At 34.6% G+C, this 19,301-nt stretch overlaps 2 protein-coding genes across 4 annotated transcripts in view; both read right to left on the bottom strand.

Moving 5' to 3' along the window:
• LOC128210220 (antiviral innate immune response receptor RIG-I-like) overlaps positions 1-4,248 on the bottom strand; it is a 32,984-nt gene extending 28,736 nt beyond the window's left edge. The window contains exons 1-2 of the mRNA XM_052914421.1: positions 3,991-4,248; positions 3,405-3,545 (exon numbers count right to left, since the gene is read on the bottom strand). Of these exons, the coding sequence (XP_052770381.1) occupies positions 3,405-3,543 (139 nt within the window). The 5' untranslated portion in view covers positions 3,544-3,545; positions 3,991-4,248. The remainder of the gene's footprint in view (positions 1-3,404; positions 3,546-3,990) is intronic.
• A 905-nt stretch (positions 4,249-5,153) lies between these two features.
• Positions 5,154-19,301, bottom strand: part of LOC128211230 (antiviral innate immune response receptor RIG-I-like) — a 39,507-nt gene continuing 25,359 nt past the window's right edge. For all 3 annotated transcript variants that reach the window (XM_052915782.1, XM_052915783.1, XM_052915784.1), the window contains 7 exons: positions 14,331-14,499; positions 13,998-14,093; positions 13,317-13,489; positions 12,689-12,827; positions 10,782-11,009; positions 9,613-9,780; positions 5,154-9,287 (listed from right to left, as the gene is read on the bottom strand). In XM_052915782.1, coding sequence (XP_052771742.1) covers positions 8,653-9,287; positions 9,613-9,780; positions 10,782-11,009; positions 12,689-12,827; positions 13,317-13,489; positions 13,998-14,093; positions 14,331-14,499 — 1,608 coding nt within the window. In that variant the 3' untranslated portion in view covers positions 5,154-8,652. The remainder of the gene's footprint in view (positions 9,288-9,612; positions 9,781-10,781; positions 11,010-12,688; positions 12,828-13,316; positions 13,490-13,997; positions 14,094-14,330; positions 14,500-19,301) is intronic.

Raw genomic sequence — 19,301 nt, 5'->3', positions numbered from 1 at the left:
ATAGTTTTCAATGTAAATATTGGAAAAATCATAGCTTGTGGAAGTCTGAAAATTAGTTGTTTGTAGCCGATTGACTCCCTGGCGGAAGGGTTATGTATTTGAACTCAATTCTGACAGTCGGGTCAATGGTCAACATGGTGTTTTCTTGTGATTATATTTTGTGTCTTGAATTGTTCAAGAGATGCCATGTCCTTGTTTTTCAATTGGGGTGTGTATCAAGTCAAAAGCCAGGTTAGTGTCTATATGAAACATATAGTAAAAATAACTGTGGTCTCACGCCTGATATAGAGGAAGCTTTTGGAGGGGTGGCCTATTTTAAATTGTTATAAATTCTTAATTTATACAGCTATCTGGTTAAAATTTGGCCAGTTGACAGTGCTTAGCCATAGAATATTGGTGTTTGAGTATGAAATGTGAAAATCTTATATAACATAATATAAATTAATAATATATTATTTTCTTATATATTTTTGACATTTAAAAAAAAAACTACTTTCACTTTCAATTTAATGTTTGGAAATAGTTCCAAATGATGGTAACTAATGAATGAAAGCCTCACTTTCAATTCCAAAGTATAAATGGAGGGATTTTTAAACATAGGAAGCAGAACCAGGAGGAACTGTCTGTTGAAGAACCAGCCAGACAGCCCCCCCCCCCCCACCAAGCTGCCCACCAGAGGCCAAGCTGTACTTGGTGTTTGCCAACATGCTGTAATTTGTAAGTACTTCAAGATAATATATTAGAAAATTGTATCCAAACTAAAGTACAAAGTGAGACAGTTTGGTCATAAAAGCCCATTGAGACTGTTTGTTCCATTCCTAAATGAATTTCTTTCATGTTGTCAATCATTTCTGATGTGGCTTTGATAATAATATTATTTTCTAATGAAACTGCTGACTTGTATCAGTCTTTGGTCTGTATTGTGCATCTATTCACACATTTTGTTTGCTCTTTTAAGCAAACATTACATTAATTGCAAATTCTATAAGCAATTAAACAAAACTTACTGCACATAGGATGCAGAATGATGTTTTATTTAGTGTGCATATGATTTTCAGCTTATGGACAAGAAAACATATACTTTAACAATCACAGCAACACAATGAGATCCCAATTTTAAAGAAATAATGCCACCTTTCATTAATTCATTAATTCATTCTATCAATCATTCATATATATTCATTAATTCATTCATTTATTCAGTTTACTTATTGAAAAACTTAACATTTCTCAAGGCAAAATAAATAAAAAGTGAGCAGCTTTCATAAAGAATAGAGCCTTTTCCCTTAATGCATTAAAAAACACAACCTTAATACATTATAAATGTTTTAAAACCTTAATTTATTGCTTATTTTAATAGCCAGCCTGGTTGCTGTAGCCACAGAGGAATTTTCAAGGACAAGAACCAGTGCTGGTAAAACTGTGGTCTCGTGTGGTTTTCCATACCGGCTCTCGGCAAGGATTTTCAAGAAAGGAATACCATCTCCAAGTAAGAAGAAATTCTAAGCATGTCTGGTTTGAATGCTTGCAAAATGCATCTGGGTACTCAATAAGATGAGATTTACCTTTGAGTTGTTAAAAACTGATTGCAAAATGTACAAAAGACTATATATTCTATTAAATTTGTCCTGAAAATCTTTGAATTCATGAACTTTTCTGCACATTTATCACATTTATGACTATATTAAAGGTTGTGTATGCCTCAAATGAGTGTTTACAGACCCTTTTCAAACTTTAACAGTAGTGGCAGATAGTTTTATTTGTGTAAAACATTGCTTTTGTGTCTTGCTTGCAGATCATGATGTGCCAATAAGCTCCAGTTAGCTGCGGCCTTTTCCCCAGGCGGTAGTCCTGCAATCTGAATCCAGGAGATGCAGCTCTGAATCCAATATTTCAGAAGAATGAAGATGTTAGTCAACTCTGTAGTACTTGTTTGTGTGTAAATGATTCCAATGAGTGAGATTTATAGCAAATCAGGTGTAAATAAGCATCTTATAGACAATGGTGAAGTGCTGTACTCTGAATTTAATGCCAAAACTAGCCTTCAAAACAGATTCTTAAAGTATTTTTTTTTTAAAAATGGGCATAATAATGCTGTCTCTGCATTTTCTACATCATGTAGCCACCTCATACATGAAAACACTAGCAGTTGTCATGAATCTTTAAGTTTTGGTGTGTTTTTTGCCATTTCCTTTGTTGCGCCATTTGTCCCGGAAGCCAACAATTTGGCATATAGTGTTGTTTAGACTGTCTATTAACACATGATCACTAAATTTCTTGTGTTAAATTGAACAGTTCTGTTACCTTTGTATATAAGTGGACCAGAAAAGCAAAATTTTGACAAGTTGAGGCATTTCAGTTTGGCTCTATGTCATTTTTATATCAAACACTAAGCCGATGAAATGGAAAAACCTTATTTTGCTTAGAAAAAAATCTTAAAAGAGTAGGCAGGCCATTTTTGTGGTGCTGTTCTATAGACACCATTAAAAGCTACAAGGAAAACTTTACTTGGTCAAATTATTCCAATGCATAAGGAAATAATGGCTCTTCAAAGGTTTGCGGCTTAACATTTGAGGGAAATGGCTGTTTCTGCTTTTTATGAAAATACCACAGGTGCTAATACTTGTCTCATTCATTTAGTGTTCGATATATCATTGCCAAACTTTCAGTATGTGTTGCATATAGCCTGAAGCTGAACTATAGGAGTTTTGAAGTCTGTTTCTGAAAAAATGTTGCTTAAATAGGCTCAAGACCACAGTTATCTGCCCCCCGTTGAAAGATCCGGATGTGAATACAGAAAAAAAGAGTGCTTGTGTTCAAGTATCAATATTTTATTAAAATTGAATGAAAAAGAAGCAAAAAATGTTCTTTTTGCAGAGAACTTGACTGAATTTGACACTCTATTGCAGAAATTGATAGTTTTCAATGTAAATATTGGAAAAATCATAGCTTGTGGAAGTCTGAAAATTAGTTGTTTGTAGCCGATTGACTCCCTGGCGGAAGGGTTATGTATTTGAACTCAATTTTGACAGTCGGGTCAATGGTCAACATGGTGTTTTCTTGTGATTATATTTTGTGTCTTGAATTGTTCTAGAGATGCCATGTCCTTGTTTTTCAATTGGGGTGTGTATCAAGTCAAAAGCCAGGTTAGTGTCTATATGAAACATATAGTAAAAATAACTGTGGTCTCACGCCATATAGAAGATTGTAGTGTGGGGAAATACATCGTCTTCTCTGATCAGCCCTGTTTGTTTACATTTCTCTTGTGTGTGCTAAAGATAGAACACTGAGTTTAACATACAGGTAAATAGCTGAGGGAATTTACAATAAGCCACTCCCCATTTACTCGCTGCCGAGGCAGCGAATTAGCTTTAACTTCAAATTATCAAGTTATTTTGACGTACCTTTGCTATAACATTCCAATCTGAGAAGATCTGTCGATTGAATGAAGGTGCGAATATGGGGAAGATATGCCAGAATATTCGCTTTGATAATGTCATCTCTGGGCAAATCATCAATACTAGACCCTTCAAGTTCTGCCATTTCTGAAGACAGATACACCATCTACTAGTATATATACATATAACAATTAACAAAATCAAGTGATTTTAAATTCATAAATAGGGTTTAAAGGCAGCCGATACATAGCAGCATGTATGAACGTAATTGTTCATTTAAATTTTAATTGTTAAACAGTGAGTTAACGTTACACAAATCCCACATTAAAGTTAGTGTGTGCGATTTCCAGGCGTGACTTTAGTTCTACCACTGTCAGAAAATGCTCTTTATGTCAAAAATACATCAGCCTCTCTAAAGTTTTCTACACTTGTCGTTATTTTGTATTTTAACATTAAAATAAGATCTACCAACGCAAATGTTTTAGTAATCTGTGGAATATATATATATATATAAAAGCATTGAAAATTGAATCCATCATAAATTATAAATACACATTTATCATAAACAAAACTGAAATACAAAAAAACCTACATGAATGGCACAGAACGAGCCCAGCAGGCAACAATTTCAGTATAAATATCCTGGCTATGGCCGCTTTATTAGGAATAAAGAAAATAAACCTAACACAAATCAACAAACACAAAATTATTTTTTCGTCTGTCAAAACATAATCTTAGCTAATCAGTCCAGTTCACTACTTTGGAAATCCCCAAGATTTAAATAGATTGTTTTATTCCGTGAGAGCGGTGGTAGTATAATGCAAGGCCGGGTTAAAGTATGGTAAGTGTTTGAGATGACGTGTCAAAGAGATAAATTTAGATTTTTAGAAATAAAATGTACTTTCACTTTCGTTTTAAACATGCCTGGCAAACGCACACACCAATGTTTTGTTTTTTATGTGAATTGAACTCGAGTTCAATATAAAATTATTTTTGTTGGTTCAACGAAAATTAAACTTATAAATTATACAGTAGACACTGGGTGACACAACATCCGATTCGGTAAAAAATACCCAATCCTAGATACATGTAAGTCTTATTTAATTCTACTTCGGACTTGGAATGCTTCAGGATATTTATTCAGTATTTAGTTGTTTTTTATAGCAGAATAATCATTTCCAAAATGCCAAAACACAAATTTGACTGATGCATAGTATTTCCAGCACAAATAGTAACCAGCGTGCGCTATGTGGTGTGGACCGTCAACCTATAACTTAAATATAATATATAGCTATATAGTACACAACGTGCGATAAATTCCTTACTGGAGACGGGCACTACTCACGACGCAAACAGAGGGCGTAGCACAACGTACGTGAGTGTGAGTGTGTGTGTGTGTGAGCGTGTGTGTGTGTGTGAGTAGAACGATACTTGACACGTCCGTGGAATTATACACAGAAAGATACTGGACACGTCCGAGGAACTATTCACAGACAGATACTAGCCATATACACAGTATGTTCATATCTGAATGAATGTAAGTTAAACTTGTGCCAGATAAATGTAATTACCTTTGGAAAATAAAACTATACCTTTAACTTTTTCCTTTAGCCCTTTATGTATGATGATTTGTGGAACAATTTGAAAGTCAACAGAAGTGTTAGACTAATGCAATATAAGTTATCTTGAGCTCGTCATCAACAAGGCATATTTACATACAACATAAACAACACTTTGTTTAACGGTAAGCTTTACTACATCCATAACGTTTATTCATATAAATACATTTAACTAAAGTATTGACATAAAAAGAAAAAGCCATCACAGACAATATATGAATGTTCTTAATAGAGAAATAAATACTGATAACATTGCAATGTATAAATACTTTCATAGACAAATAAGGATAATGTAAAACAATGAATTATAAATGAACCAAAACAATCATGAACTATCTGTTAAAACTACGACATAACATTAAACAATTAAATTGGCTTAGCAAGCATTCATCAATCGTCTATTGGCGGTTTTCGAGTCTCTGGGCAATGCATTTCGCTTATTGGAAAATATCAATCAACAACATATTACAAAATTACAGATTTGCCTTTTAAATACATCAAATGTTTTCAAACAACATGTTGAAATAAAACGTCCGTTATAACGAGCTCGACAAACATACTTTTATTCCGACAAAAAACGTGACTTCATCAATAATACAATAAAACTACAGAAACAAGCACTGCAGTCAAAAATCATTAACGCAAAAGACTCCCTGATACACAATGCATAAATTGTGTATACTAAACAGGAAATACAAAGTTTTGCACAATACATTATTGCTCGCCGAAATGGGACCAATCAATTGACCCAAACACATTTCCAGAAGCAGGACATAAAGCCCGCACGTATTAGCTTTAATGCTCTGTTTTTCGTCATGGTTATTTTAACTTATATCACTTGTCTACATTTTATATGTATCATTGCATCAGTTAATCGTTGTGTCTTAACTTTGTACACCTGGAAATCAAAACCTTTATATTAAAATTAATATTGCTTAAACCAACACAATAACAGACGTGTGTTGCAACGACGATTAATTGAATACTAAATAATACAATAATGTTATTTTCACATGCCACAATTTTACCTCAGCTAGTTTACTAATATTTAGGGAATATTTAGGTATCTGATGTACAATGCTGTGATTTTTGGATGCCTAACGACCCCATATAAAGTTGTATCGTTGCAAAAAGTTTGATGTGTAAAGAACAAATATGCAAATAAATATACTGAACAAAATTACAAATACACATATTTGGCCTAGAATGATTGTAGAACAACATTTAGACACGAAAATTAAATGTGTCAACAGGCATCAACATTTGACATTATTGTCATGACAAGCGTATTTGTATAACGGACATCTTAAGCACTATCACTAGCTACTAGACATGGACAGTATGCTGTACCCCGTATCTATATGCATTACATAGATGGGGGAATCCCTTCATACTAGACATGGACGGTATGCTGTACCCCGTATCTATATGCATTACATAGATGGGGGAATCCCGTCATACTAGACATTAACTGTTTGCTGTATCCCGTATGTATATGCATTACATAGATGGGGAATCACTTTATACTAGACATTAACGGTTTGCTGTACCTTTTATCTATATGCATTACATAGATGGGGGAATCACTTCATACTAGACATAAACGGTATGCTTGTACCCCGGGCCCGTATCTATATGCATTACATAGATGGGGAAATCACTTCATACTAGACATTAACGGTTTGCTGTACCTTTTATCTATATGCATGACATACACGGAGGAAGCTAGTATAGGTTACAAACTCTTCTTGACAAAATAAAGAGAAATGTTCGTGGTATAAATGCTTTGAAGTACCTAGATAATTAAACATGTAGATTGAGAAGGTTTGGTACATTCAGGCATTCGCCCCACGAATTGTTTTGGCTCGGGCTTAGAAAAAGGCAGTCAAATAAATATTTAAATAAGAACAAAAAGACGCGCATAATGCTTGACTCTTTTTTGGAAAAGAAAACACCAGTACCATTAAACATTATTGGTTAAGTGAATACGGGTTGTTGTTTTTCTATAATTTGACGTAATACAATGAAAACTGAAGGACCATGCCCAGTAGTACAACCATAATGTATAAATCCTGTTTACAGGCATAGAGTTAGGGCCAAACGACAATAAACGAGAGACGAAAATGTACAGACACCACAAACATACATTACAATCGCTTAATCAATGAATGATTGGATTACCGCCTTAGATCACAGAAGCACGAGTTCACTGGGTCATGAGTTAAACGGGGGTTTAAACAAGTGTATATGCGCATAACCTCACACTTTCGCAACATTTACAATGGTTAAAATATAAACCTCATGTCATACTGTTACCACTGCGTTTACACTTTGACAATCACACTATCACTATATAAAGGCAGTATCGCTATATTATACAATGTATCAAAATGCATGCCATAAATATGTAAAGCTATCATAAGTACCAACATCTTCATTTTACAGAAAGTAATTTAACACAACAAAAATGATCGAATTGAAAACATACTGCTTTAACAAATGTCAGCGACATCAGTGTTTCAGATAAAGATATGTACATTTATAAACGAAAATACCATTGGATTAGAATCAATAACATTGTACGTCTATTTTTACCATGTGCAATGATCCAAAGCCACAGAAATCAATTTCGGTTTCAATACGATTACAATACAAATACCTTTGCCATCTATTGATACTTTGTCCTCGAGGAGAAATTCGGCCGACGCCATGTTCGTTTACTTTTTTTGACAGCGCGTATAAATATATATATTGTCTGTGATGCAGTTACCCAATTTGTATAACACTAGTTGTATATGAAAAATATTGCATGGAGTTACTACTTCATGGATCACTACTGCGCCGTAAGTTATGTTATAAAATCAATTAAATGATAAATGAATAAATAAATCACAAAATACCATTTCAAATTATGACAAAAAAATAAGTTTAAGCAAACATTCAACTTTTGGCTGTCGCTGTGTTCTTCTGCATGAAATCTTACAACATATTATGGCATTACAAAGCAAAGTGTACAAAGCAATTCCATCAGTCGAACAAGAATACATGATATGTGCAGCCATATCACCAAAACAAATCACAAAGCTAATTCAGATAAGCATTGCAAAAACATCACTTATATAATACACATGCAGTACAGAGAATAAATAAATTCGCACCAGACGACTAACTGACGTGGTAACATTTGAATAATATATGTTTTGGACAATGCAGTACCACGAAAGGGAAACTCGCTCAGCGACTATTATATTAGTTGTTTATCATAATCACCAGATTGCTATACTTTGACATAGCCACAACTTTTACAATTATCACAATAAATTATACACGATAGCTAAGACGTGCAATGTATCACAATGCATACTATAAATATTTGATTTACAAATATAAATTAAATAACACAATTGATAATAATGGAACGATTTGAAGCATTTTGCTTCAACGAATGTCATTCAAGTTAGTGTCAATATGAATAACAGCACACTTTAAAACGCACATTAAACGAATAAAATAAGAGTTAACAACAATTTTATTTTGGTATTTAAAACGGCATTGTTATTAACTATATCTAGTAGCTGTAGTTTGTAATTCATAAAGCAAAATATTTCATCAAACGCAAAAATGACACCAGCAGTTTAAACATTCGCAAGTCTTTCAGCAACAACAGCCTCCAAGTCTTCAAATGTAAATTCCTCGATTCTGCAATTGAGTTTTTTCCATTTCTTAAACGAGCGGCCTTTTCCTAAATGATCAACGATCCTGAAACTCTTTATTTCTACCAGTGGAAACTCAGAGGATTTGTAAGTGCAAATCGATCCGAGTCTCCGTTGGCATTCCTCGTTTGCGCAATACAAGGACCCTCCATATTGGGCGCCTTCTTCTTCAATATGTAAAGGAGTCCCCCTTTTGAGGCTAAGGCGTCGTTTTGCTTCTTCATCAATAATAACATGATGTGCATATTTTATGACCCTAATATCGTCAGACAAGCAAATAAAGGAGCTGCAGTTTAAGCATTCAAAGCGGACACCTGAAGCTGCCGTATTTAGCCTTCTTTCTTCTGCTTGTTTTTCTTCCTCTTGTTTCATTCTTTCTTGAATTTCTAAGAGCTCTCTCTCCCAGACGTTTGCATGATCTTCAATAAACACCTGCAGGTCTGGAACAACCTTATTCATAAGTTCTTCACATTGACGATTCTTTTCTTCTTTTTCCAGAATCCAAGACCCCTCCTCCGCAATAACATAGTACAAGCTATCTTTTGCTCTCGCCCGCCCTGAAGTTGGTATATTTTCAATAAAGATTATCAGCATAGATGAATGTACCTTAAAAACTATTGAACACATTGATTCTTAATATTATTTATAACATGACATTATTATCATATTATGAATAATTTCTCGTATAATTATATTTAATTCTTCCATAAACGCTGTTTTTATCTCGATCGGTGTATTCACAAGTATACTCTAAATATTTCGGGTTATAGCTGTCGTAATAATAGAGCTAAAATAAATGAGTTTATGTCGATAGTCTTAATTTCATCGGTTCGCTGATATGTCAATTTTAACGTTTCCAACTATTTGTCTACAAGTGTTTACCTCTCGATTGAAGTCTGACGATTTCATTAGTGACATGCTCATAACGAATCACAAGGTTGCATTTAGATATATCAAGACCCTCCTCAGCTACAGACGTCGCAATAAGAAGTCGGTGTTGTCCATCCTTAAAGTACTGCAACACATCTTTCTGGCCACTCTTCGTCATCCCTAAACAGAAACAACTTGAATTGCTGGTTATACAATATATGTAAGAAGGAAATCACCTTGTACGTAATGACCATTCTTTCACAAATTGGTCCTGGCGAAATGTCAACAATTTTAGAGCATTAACGTCATTGATCTTTTGGGAAACCAAATCTTTTCCTAGTGTTATTACAAAGCTGTTCACCAAATCTGTTAAAATAACAAACGTTAGTATATTTTAATTAGGAAGCAAACACTAATCAAAAGAAGCAATAATCATTGTCATGCGTTGGACATGGTGTTCATCATTTATCTGAACCATGCTTTTAATATGTTCTTTTTGCAAATTGACACATTACATTTGCATTGGTTTTATCTGAATATCATTTGATACGTTATCGTTTTACTGTTACTTATTCTCTGATGCCAGCACAGTAGTCGCACATAAAAGACCGATTACATAGTAGTGTATTATATTCCGGCGATTTTACATCAATAATAAATGCAACGTGACGAATAAGAAAAGTAAATCAGTGTATATTTAGCCTTCACCCAATTGTACTACAAAGGAGCAAAATGTATAGTAAATTAAGTAACAGAAGCTATTGATCAAACGTGACCCAGATGTTATGACTACAAGCACTGTCATCAAACTCCATCATAAATGAGTAAGAAATATTGAAGTTATTGTCTACACAAGATAAACCGATGTTTTGATGTAAAAGGGACATAACGCTGAAAGAACTGAGTCGGTTCACCCAACGATAAAAAAGATCGATAGATTGTGCCCACAACAACTGTCACCGAGTTTCATCATGTTGGATACAAAATATTAACACAATCGTCTACACAAGTCATACAAATACTATTTTGTAACATATAACTCTGGATCTACTTACGCCATTTACCCAGCGATCGAACTTAACCGATACATTATGCCTATACTCTGTCACCTCATCGTGATTGGATAATGAATACTTTATTTATATAACTTCTTCATTATTTATGAAATTCAAATACCATACCTCCAACTGAAGCGGATGCACTTTGTCCAACGAAATCGGAAGCATTTAGAATGTCCAAACAATCTGTTTCGTTCACCCATCTAACCAACGCTAGAGCCAATTCCCGCGTTCGCACAAATATAATTCCTCTGCCATTCTTGTCATCGCAAAGAACTCTAGAGAGTATTTGCTCAAGTTCGAGCAGTTTGGGGTTTTCTAGTTCCCTGTCGAATGTTTCTTCACGAAGCTCTACAAAAGATATGTGTGAATGCTTGTAATGCAACATGCAGGGTGTAACCACTCTTTTTGGCACATCATCTTTTTAAACAGTTATCTGAACTAGAGGTGTTACGATATAAACACAGAAACTAAACATTCAGCGTTATTCGGTATGCAGTTTCAGAAAATAATTATCTAGAATATGTGAAACAGGTTTCGAGAAGAAAATGAAGGAAATTAAAACACTCTCATGCATTATAAAGCTTCCTTAACCCGTTGGTGTTCGCAAATAAGGTATTTTGGCGCGAAAGTTAAAAGCTTTAATGAATAAATAAATCGTAAGTAAATCAATAATAAGTGCCGTGCATTGGTCAATAATTGTAGCTTTGTGAAAAATACATAATAGCAAATAAAATCAATCGTTGGGTCTACAAAATTAGAAAAAAAACACCGATCGATGAGCTGGTAGAAAACTCTTTGTTAAAAATCTACAACTTGTAGATATTTGGATTATTATAAGTGCCTCGGTAATGATGTTATGCTCTTTTAAATTACGCTATTCTGATATTGTTTTGTAGGAGAATGAAAATCAACAAAAATGCACATTTTGGTTCTAAATTGTGCTTGGTTGTATAGTAGAAAGAAAATAATAAAAGAGAAGAAAACACAACGTAAATGCTTAATTTTTATTTGAACATTGTCACATCAACATTTTAATGTGCACTGAATAGTCGATAGCTGATTATAAATCAGTTTGAATTCGGGTTCAAAACGTAAACTTCAACTGCACCCTTAGCTGTCAATCACATTAACATGCAATCGCAGTGCAGAGGGAACAGATTACTTCGAAAAATAGAGGACTGTACCAAATCATGTAGACCGACAAACTACTCTCTACGAAATGAAATGGTTGTAGTTACCGTAAGATCTACTTTACATGAAATGGAGCTACAGTATATGGGGCGAACCATCGACTACCATTGGCCCACAAATATGTGGGAACACCAAAGAGTACATCATATTGGCGTTCTACAGAAAATGGTGCGAGCTTTCCCTGCTGTAGTTCGCCAAAAGGATCTCTAACATAGACTTATTATTTAGACTTAAATTTATGGCCAGCCAACAGCCATGGCCGATCCCACAAAGGAGGGAAATGAAATCCACATTATGGCCTATCTTTGAAAAGTCCCATCTACCGTGGCTAAAAATGACGTCACTAAGCTTAATATGAAGTCATCTGATACACAACACGACGTATGCGTTGTCGGATTAAAACGGCGGTCTTCCAAAGAGGGGAAATTTCGATAAAAAGATACAGATTTTGAGCTATTTTCGTGCTGAATATCATCGGATTTATCCCTGGTTGAATTTAAATGCCAACACGAAATAAAACATTTAAACAACAATTTCCAAACATTCATGATCATTATTCATATAAATGTGATATGTTTACTGTACATGTTTAAGCTTGACGTTCTGTTACATTGTAAAGTATGTAATTTTATTTTGGGGAGTAATAGTTGTATTGGAAAATGTGTTGGATGCTGCCCCGAATCTTCCGCTGTCCCCGTTTATATGGTACATAACGCAATTTTGACCACGTTCATGAGATAAGCCAAGATTGTGGTTCAATAGATCTAAGTCGTACCAATATAAATATATCGTACTGCATCAATGAACAAGTTAATTACTGAGTTTACAATAGTTACCATCATAAAGAGCCATGAGAAAGTCATCTGTAGGATGTTCTGCTCGAACTACCCTGAAGTCGTCCATAAACTCTTTAAGAATAACCAGTGCATCTCTTATCCTCGCATCACTATGCACCATTAACGCTTTGTTGTACACCTGGAATGACAAATAAAACTACATATGGTTCCTTTTTCAAACTCCATATATTTAGAAATGCATACACTGGAGAGTAACTTGTACTCATTCTTTTAAGCTATCAAAAGTCCAAGCCCTTTACTGATTGAAATGGTAAAACTGACAAGCGTTTTGTTAATGAGTGTTCTGAACCAAATAATCTACCAAACCCTTCTAGTTATAAAATGGTTGTTTGACTCATATGTATGTGCGAACTGCATTAAACATAACAGCGCGAAGCGAACGCTTCTCTGTTGTATTTTTCGTCGAAAAAGGCACCTACGTCAATACTTAAGTTGTACATGTATAAGGTACTTGCTGTACAAGTGCGTATTATATCAGACAACATTATTTCAAACCTTTTATGAGTTATTAAATTTAAGTGTTTGTACGCCGTCGGCGACAACATTTTGACAATGCATTCGACTTCTTCTCTTCGGAAAATAAAATAATAAAAATTGAAATTGTTACCTCTAAATGTAACCGACAAGGATTTATCACTCGACGAATGTCTTTTGATCGGACCTTTGCAATATGTTTCACGAACTCAGCATTCCATTGCATGTATTTCTCGGTTCCAAATGTCGGTGGAAATCTGCATTTTGTCTTTATAAATTCATCCTCTGGAGCAGCATCCCGTAAAGCTAGATTCATAAAACAGCAATTATAACTTAAAACCCTGCACAAGTAAATTTCTTTAAATCAAGGTAAAAAGAGCGCCGCAGAATGTGCACATTATGCATATTGTCATTAATATTATGTATACAATGTTCCATGTAATTATACTGAACGGAATTATAGGCTATGCTATACATGTTCCTGTTACTACTGCACTAGTTAATAGTAACACATGTACAATGTTTCATGTAAATAAGGTTATTATGTTATGGCAGAGTTGAACCTTGGGAAAAAAATATTTTCAATTTTCAAGGGGCATAACAAAGATGCCATCGATGACGACACCAACGCAAGACCATAACTCATCTAAATCAGTTTAAAGCTTTCTTCAGATCTAACAAAACTCACAAAACAACATCCTCATCGTCATTATGCTTAAAACTTTATAAATGTAATATCAGTTTCTTGTTAGTTATTTGTCAAAAACTTAAGCCTGTTATAAAAATTGAATAACTACTTATACAGTGAATTTACCTCGATGTGTCGCCATATGTGCGTCGATGCGCTTGGCTATTTCTTCGACAGCATTTTTGAACGAATCGTCAGCTCTTCCAGGAACTGGCAATAGTTCTGTAATAACAAAGGCACTTCATTCCATTTAAAAAAAACAGGTTTCCTTTACGATATATATAACGTAATTTTATATCACACTTGCTTCTTATTAACCGTTGTTATCAAGTTTTGCATCAATCGAAAATTAACCATTTAGACTTATTAGAATGAAAATTCCATTGCCAAAACTCCAGCGCGTTTATCATTGCCCCAATGACACCAAACGAAATTAATAAGAATAAACCGTCTGCTTACCTTCAACCGGTGGGTTCACATATGATTTCAATTCCTGAATTGTTTTGGGGTTTCTCACTGTACAGAGAAACTTTGCGTCCATGTTTGCCATAATTCTCTTCATATGATCTACTCCTTGGCCCAGTTCAGTCTTTCCACCAACGCCCAAGGATGCTGTTAGTCCAACGATCTACAAAGAGGGGATATAATTCAGAATTTATAAACACATTAAGAAGCTTAATATAATCGTCTGTTTATTAATACTTAACAACAACTAACTGAACAGGCTTCGTAAAACTTCTTCAATGTATAAATGAAATTCCGCGGTATCGGATGCGTTGTTTAGTTTAATCATATTTTATTGGTTTTTTGTTATTATCTTGCATACAATTTACACGTACACTAACAATCAAATAAAACAAAAAAAACAAATAGGCTACAAGCTATTACAACATTAGTTTCAACCATTCCCAGGCGTTATTATAGCGTCAATGCCGTTTAAATCTTTGATTACTAGTAACTAGTAACTAGAAGAATAAAAAAAAACGTTAATTACTTTAGAAAAAAAAAGAGTTGGTTGCCACCAAAAGAGAAAAAAATACAGTGTTATAACATACCAGACCATTTATATCGTGATTGAGGCTGATATCAAAAGAAACGTTTCGTTAATTTTATGTACTTAAGAACTTCAATAAAAAGCACACTGTTTTCATCGACTGTGTTATCTTCTATCCCAAATAATAATTTTGATGTACTTAAAGGATGAAATATTCGAGTATTTCGAAAAAAAAAACACGCGTTATTCGCCGTATCTACTACATTTAAAGAAATAATGTTCTGCATCTTATATGCCTTATCCACAGTCACAAATATGTTTATCACGAAGAAAGTTTATGTGGAGATGTGCATTTAGGTTGCTACAAGCATTTCTGATTCTTGAATGGTGGATATTTGAAGCCTTGGTATGTATCTTTTAAACGTGCCTTAAATTCATTAAGTGTGTTACTGTTACGAAGGTGAATATCAAGCCGGTTCCACAAATCGATGGATGATGGGATTGTTAATTTCGAATAAACACTTAAACGTCTAGGTATGGTGATATAATAATGTCTGTTTCGAAGCGGATAATTGGTTGTTTGTTTAATGGTCTGGATGCGTTGTCTGCTTACGCCATAGTTAAATCAATTTTAAATAAACAAAAATGCCAAGTGACCAATACTAGCAGATTGATCAACAGGGGGGAGAGGGGAATTGTCACACAAACAAACTTGATTGAGATTTTCTGCATACAAACACTGTCAGAAAGTTTCAACATGATTTGGTGATAAATGCTAAAGTTATTGTCTGCATAAAATGTAAATCTTCTATTTTTAGATGAAAACCTAGCATGACTGGGAACTACTTAATTAATTCACTCCGAGATCATTCATGACAAAGACATTATACCCCATCATTCATCACGATTGGACAATAAAAAAATTAAGTTATTACAGAAAATGGTTTAAACATTACTCTAGATTTATTTACCCGACGATCGACATTGAACGATACATTGTGCTCACACACAATATAACCAAGTTTCGTTAGATTTTGATAATCAATTCATGAGTTATTGTCCGCACATTCAACTACTATTTTTTTAACTTGAAGCTGCACTCTCACAAATTAAAGCCTTAAGCAAAAATGAAATTTCCGGCAGTGTTTCTAACAATTGAGATCTGTTTGAATGTGAGTTATTTTATATGACTGAGGTGAAGGAATTTATGCCAAAATCAGCTTAATCTGAGACCAAAAAAATAACAAGAGTAACGCCTGCGGGTGCTGAACGCTCGTCTTGGTTTAACGGTTGTTTTTATTTCATTTATAACATTTGATAGTGAACAGGTATTCCAAAGTTTAAAAGTGATAGCTTTGATAGTTTGCATGTAAGTGACCCAAGCACAATCTTAAACAATGGCTTTATATCGCTCACCTTAGTAAAATTGTAGACTTGTTGACAATTAAAGGGCAATAACAGGGATTTGGCTTCTCTGGTGTATTATGCCAATTCACATTCTCACCAATTTTTGTGATGATTGGACAAATGCTTAAAATGTTATTGATAGGACAAGAGTAATTTTAGGTAATTTCTGCGCAATAACTCTCGGGTAGCTACAGCAATTTTGTTAATTATCAAACACGTTCATACACATTCTAACCAAAGTTGGTTATGCTTGGATAAAGGGTTCAAAATTAATTGATCGGACTACATACTGGATGGTGCCTGTCTGCCCTTCAATACACCATAGGTAGAAATATTATATGTCCAGTTTTTTTAAAAGGCGTGTAAAACATAACAAATACGAATTTGTTTAAAAAGATACAAAGGGCAATAACACTTACAATATTTAGGTTGGATATATATAACCGTCACAAAAAAATCACAATTTACAGTGAATAAGTTCATGAAGTTTGCACTTGGTACTTTCAATGATTTAAAACAATAATAAAACAATAAAAAACAGATGACCCATATTGGAACTTGACTTAAACATTATCAAAACAACGTTTCTGACAAATTTCCAGGATATTTGGACTGAAAATGTTACCTCTAGAGTGTTAACAAGGTTTTTCTATACTTGGGCTGTGTGGCCTAGGTTTTGATCCCAGATGACTCATATTCAAACTTGTGCTTGAAATCAATGGAAAAAACATTTGTGACAAATTTCCAGGATATTTGGGCTGAAAATGTTACCTCTAGAGTGTTAACAAGGTTTTTCCATATTTTGGCTCTGTAAGCTTATTTTTGACCCTAGATGACCCATACTCGGACTTGAGCTTGAAATCATCGAAACAACCTTTATGACAAATTTCCAGGATACTGATGCCTTGTTTAATATTTGTAAAGGGTCATGTAATGAAGCTACCTGTAAAGTTTCATTGAATTTAGGCCGGTAGTTTTAGAGATTTTTTTAAAGCAAAACAGTAAGTCGGCCATTTTGTTGTTGTTGTAGTTCAATCTCAATACCTTGTTGAATTTTTCTAGAGGGTCATGCAATGAAGCCTCCTGTAAAGTATCAGTGAATTTGGCCTGGTAGTTTCAGAGGAGATGTTTTTTTAAAGCAAAACAGGAAGTTGGCCATTTTTGTTGTTGTTGTTGTTGTTGATCAATGGCGACCCCTTGTTGTATTTTCGTAGAGGGTCACCCAAGAAAGCTTCCTGTAAAGTTTCATTTAATTTGGACTGGTATTTTAGAGGAGATGTTTTTTTAAAGCAAAACAGGAAGTTAGCCATTTTGTTGTTGTTGTTGTTGATCAATCGTGACCCCTTGTTGTATTTTTGTAGAGGGTCACCCAAGGAAGCTTCCTGTAAAGTTCATTGAATTTGGAGTGGTAGTTTCAGAGGAGGTGTATTTTAAAGCAAAACAGGAAGTCAGTCATTTTGTTGTTGTTGGTGCAGTTGTTGTTCAATGGTGACCCCTTGTTGTATTTTTATAGAGGGTCACCCAAGAAAGCTTCCTGTAAAGTTTTATTTAATTTGGAAAGGTAGTTTCAGAGGAGATGTTTTTAAAGCAAAACAGGAAGTCTGCCATTTTGTTGTTGTTGTTGTTGTTTTAAACATTCGTGACCCCTTGTTGTCTTTCTGTTAAGAGTCACTCAAGGAAGCTTCCTGTATAGTAGCATTGAATTTGGACTGGTAGTTTCAGAGATGATTTTTGAAAGCAAAACAGGAAGTCGGCCATTTTGTTGTTGTTGCTGTTGTTGTTGTTGTTGTTGTTAATCAATTGTAACCCCTAGTTGTATTTTTGTAGAGGGTCACCCAAGGAAGCTTCCTGTAAAGTAACATTGAATTTGGACTGGTAGTTTCAGAGATGATTTTTTTAAAGCAAAACAGGAAGTCTGCCATTTTGTTGCTGTTGCTGTTGTTAATGTTGTGAATCAATTGTAACCCCTTGTTGTTTTTCGTAGAGGGTCACCCAAGGAAGCTTCCTTTATAGTTACATTGAATTTGGACTGTTAGTTTCAGAGGATATATTTTTTAAAGCAAAACAGGAAGACGGCAATTTTGTTGTTGTTGCTGCTGTTGTTGTTGTTGTTGTTGTTGTTGATCAATCATGATCTGCTAAGTTTCATTGAATATGGATTGGTAGTTTCAGGGGAGATGGGTTTTTGGGTCACCCAAGGAAGCTTCCTGTAAAGTAACATTGAATTTGGACTGGTAGTTTCAGAGATGATTTTTTAAAGCAAAACAGGAAGTCAGCCATTTTGTTGTTGTTATTGTTGTTGATCAATCGTGACCCCTTGTTTTATTTTTGTTGATGGTCACCCAAGAAAGGATCCTGTAAAGTTGCATTGAATTTGGACTGGTAGTTTCAGAGGAGATGTTTTTTAAAGCAAAACAGGAAGTCGGCCATTTTGTTGTTATTGTTGGTGACCCCTTGTTGTATTTTTGTAGAGGGTCACCCAAGGAAGCTTCCTGTGGAGTTTCATTGAATTTGGCTTTGTATTTTTAGAGGAGATGTTTTTTAAGATATTGTTGACGGACGGGCGGACTGACGAACGGACGGATTGACGGACAAACGACGGACAAAGACCGATCACAATAGCTCACCTTGAGCACTTCGTGCTCTGGTGAGCTAAAAATGTGACCACTAGAGTGTTAACAAACTAAATGTAGACGGACGACAGACGACATACGACGGATGACGGACGAAGGACATTCATCGATCTTAATAGCTCATCTCAACCTACGGCTAAGGTGAGCTAAAATTCCGACTAGCTAAATATTACAAACGTCAAAAATACTAAAATATCCCCAACCCTCCCCCTACCCTTCCAAATGTGTCACTCAAAAACCTGTTTGATATTTTGAAATCGAACAAAAATTGAAGAAGCTATGTCCAATTCTCAAAATCCATCAAATTTCATGTTTTTACCCCAAAAAAACATGTGAGATTCAACATCTTTAGGGTACAATGTAAAGAAGGGCATTGGATGAGAAAGGTCATCAAGT

This window comes from Mya arenaria, chromosome 12, assembly GCF_026914265.1.
Source record: "Mya arenaria isolate MELC-2E11 chromosome 12, ASM2691426v1".
Taxonomy (NCBI): domain Eukaryota; kingdom Metazoa; phylum Mollusca; class Bivalvia; order Myida; family Myidae; genus Mya; species Mya arenaria.
Note: the sequence above shows the minus strand (reverse complement) of the source record. Positions and strands in the feature narration are given on the sequence as shown.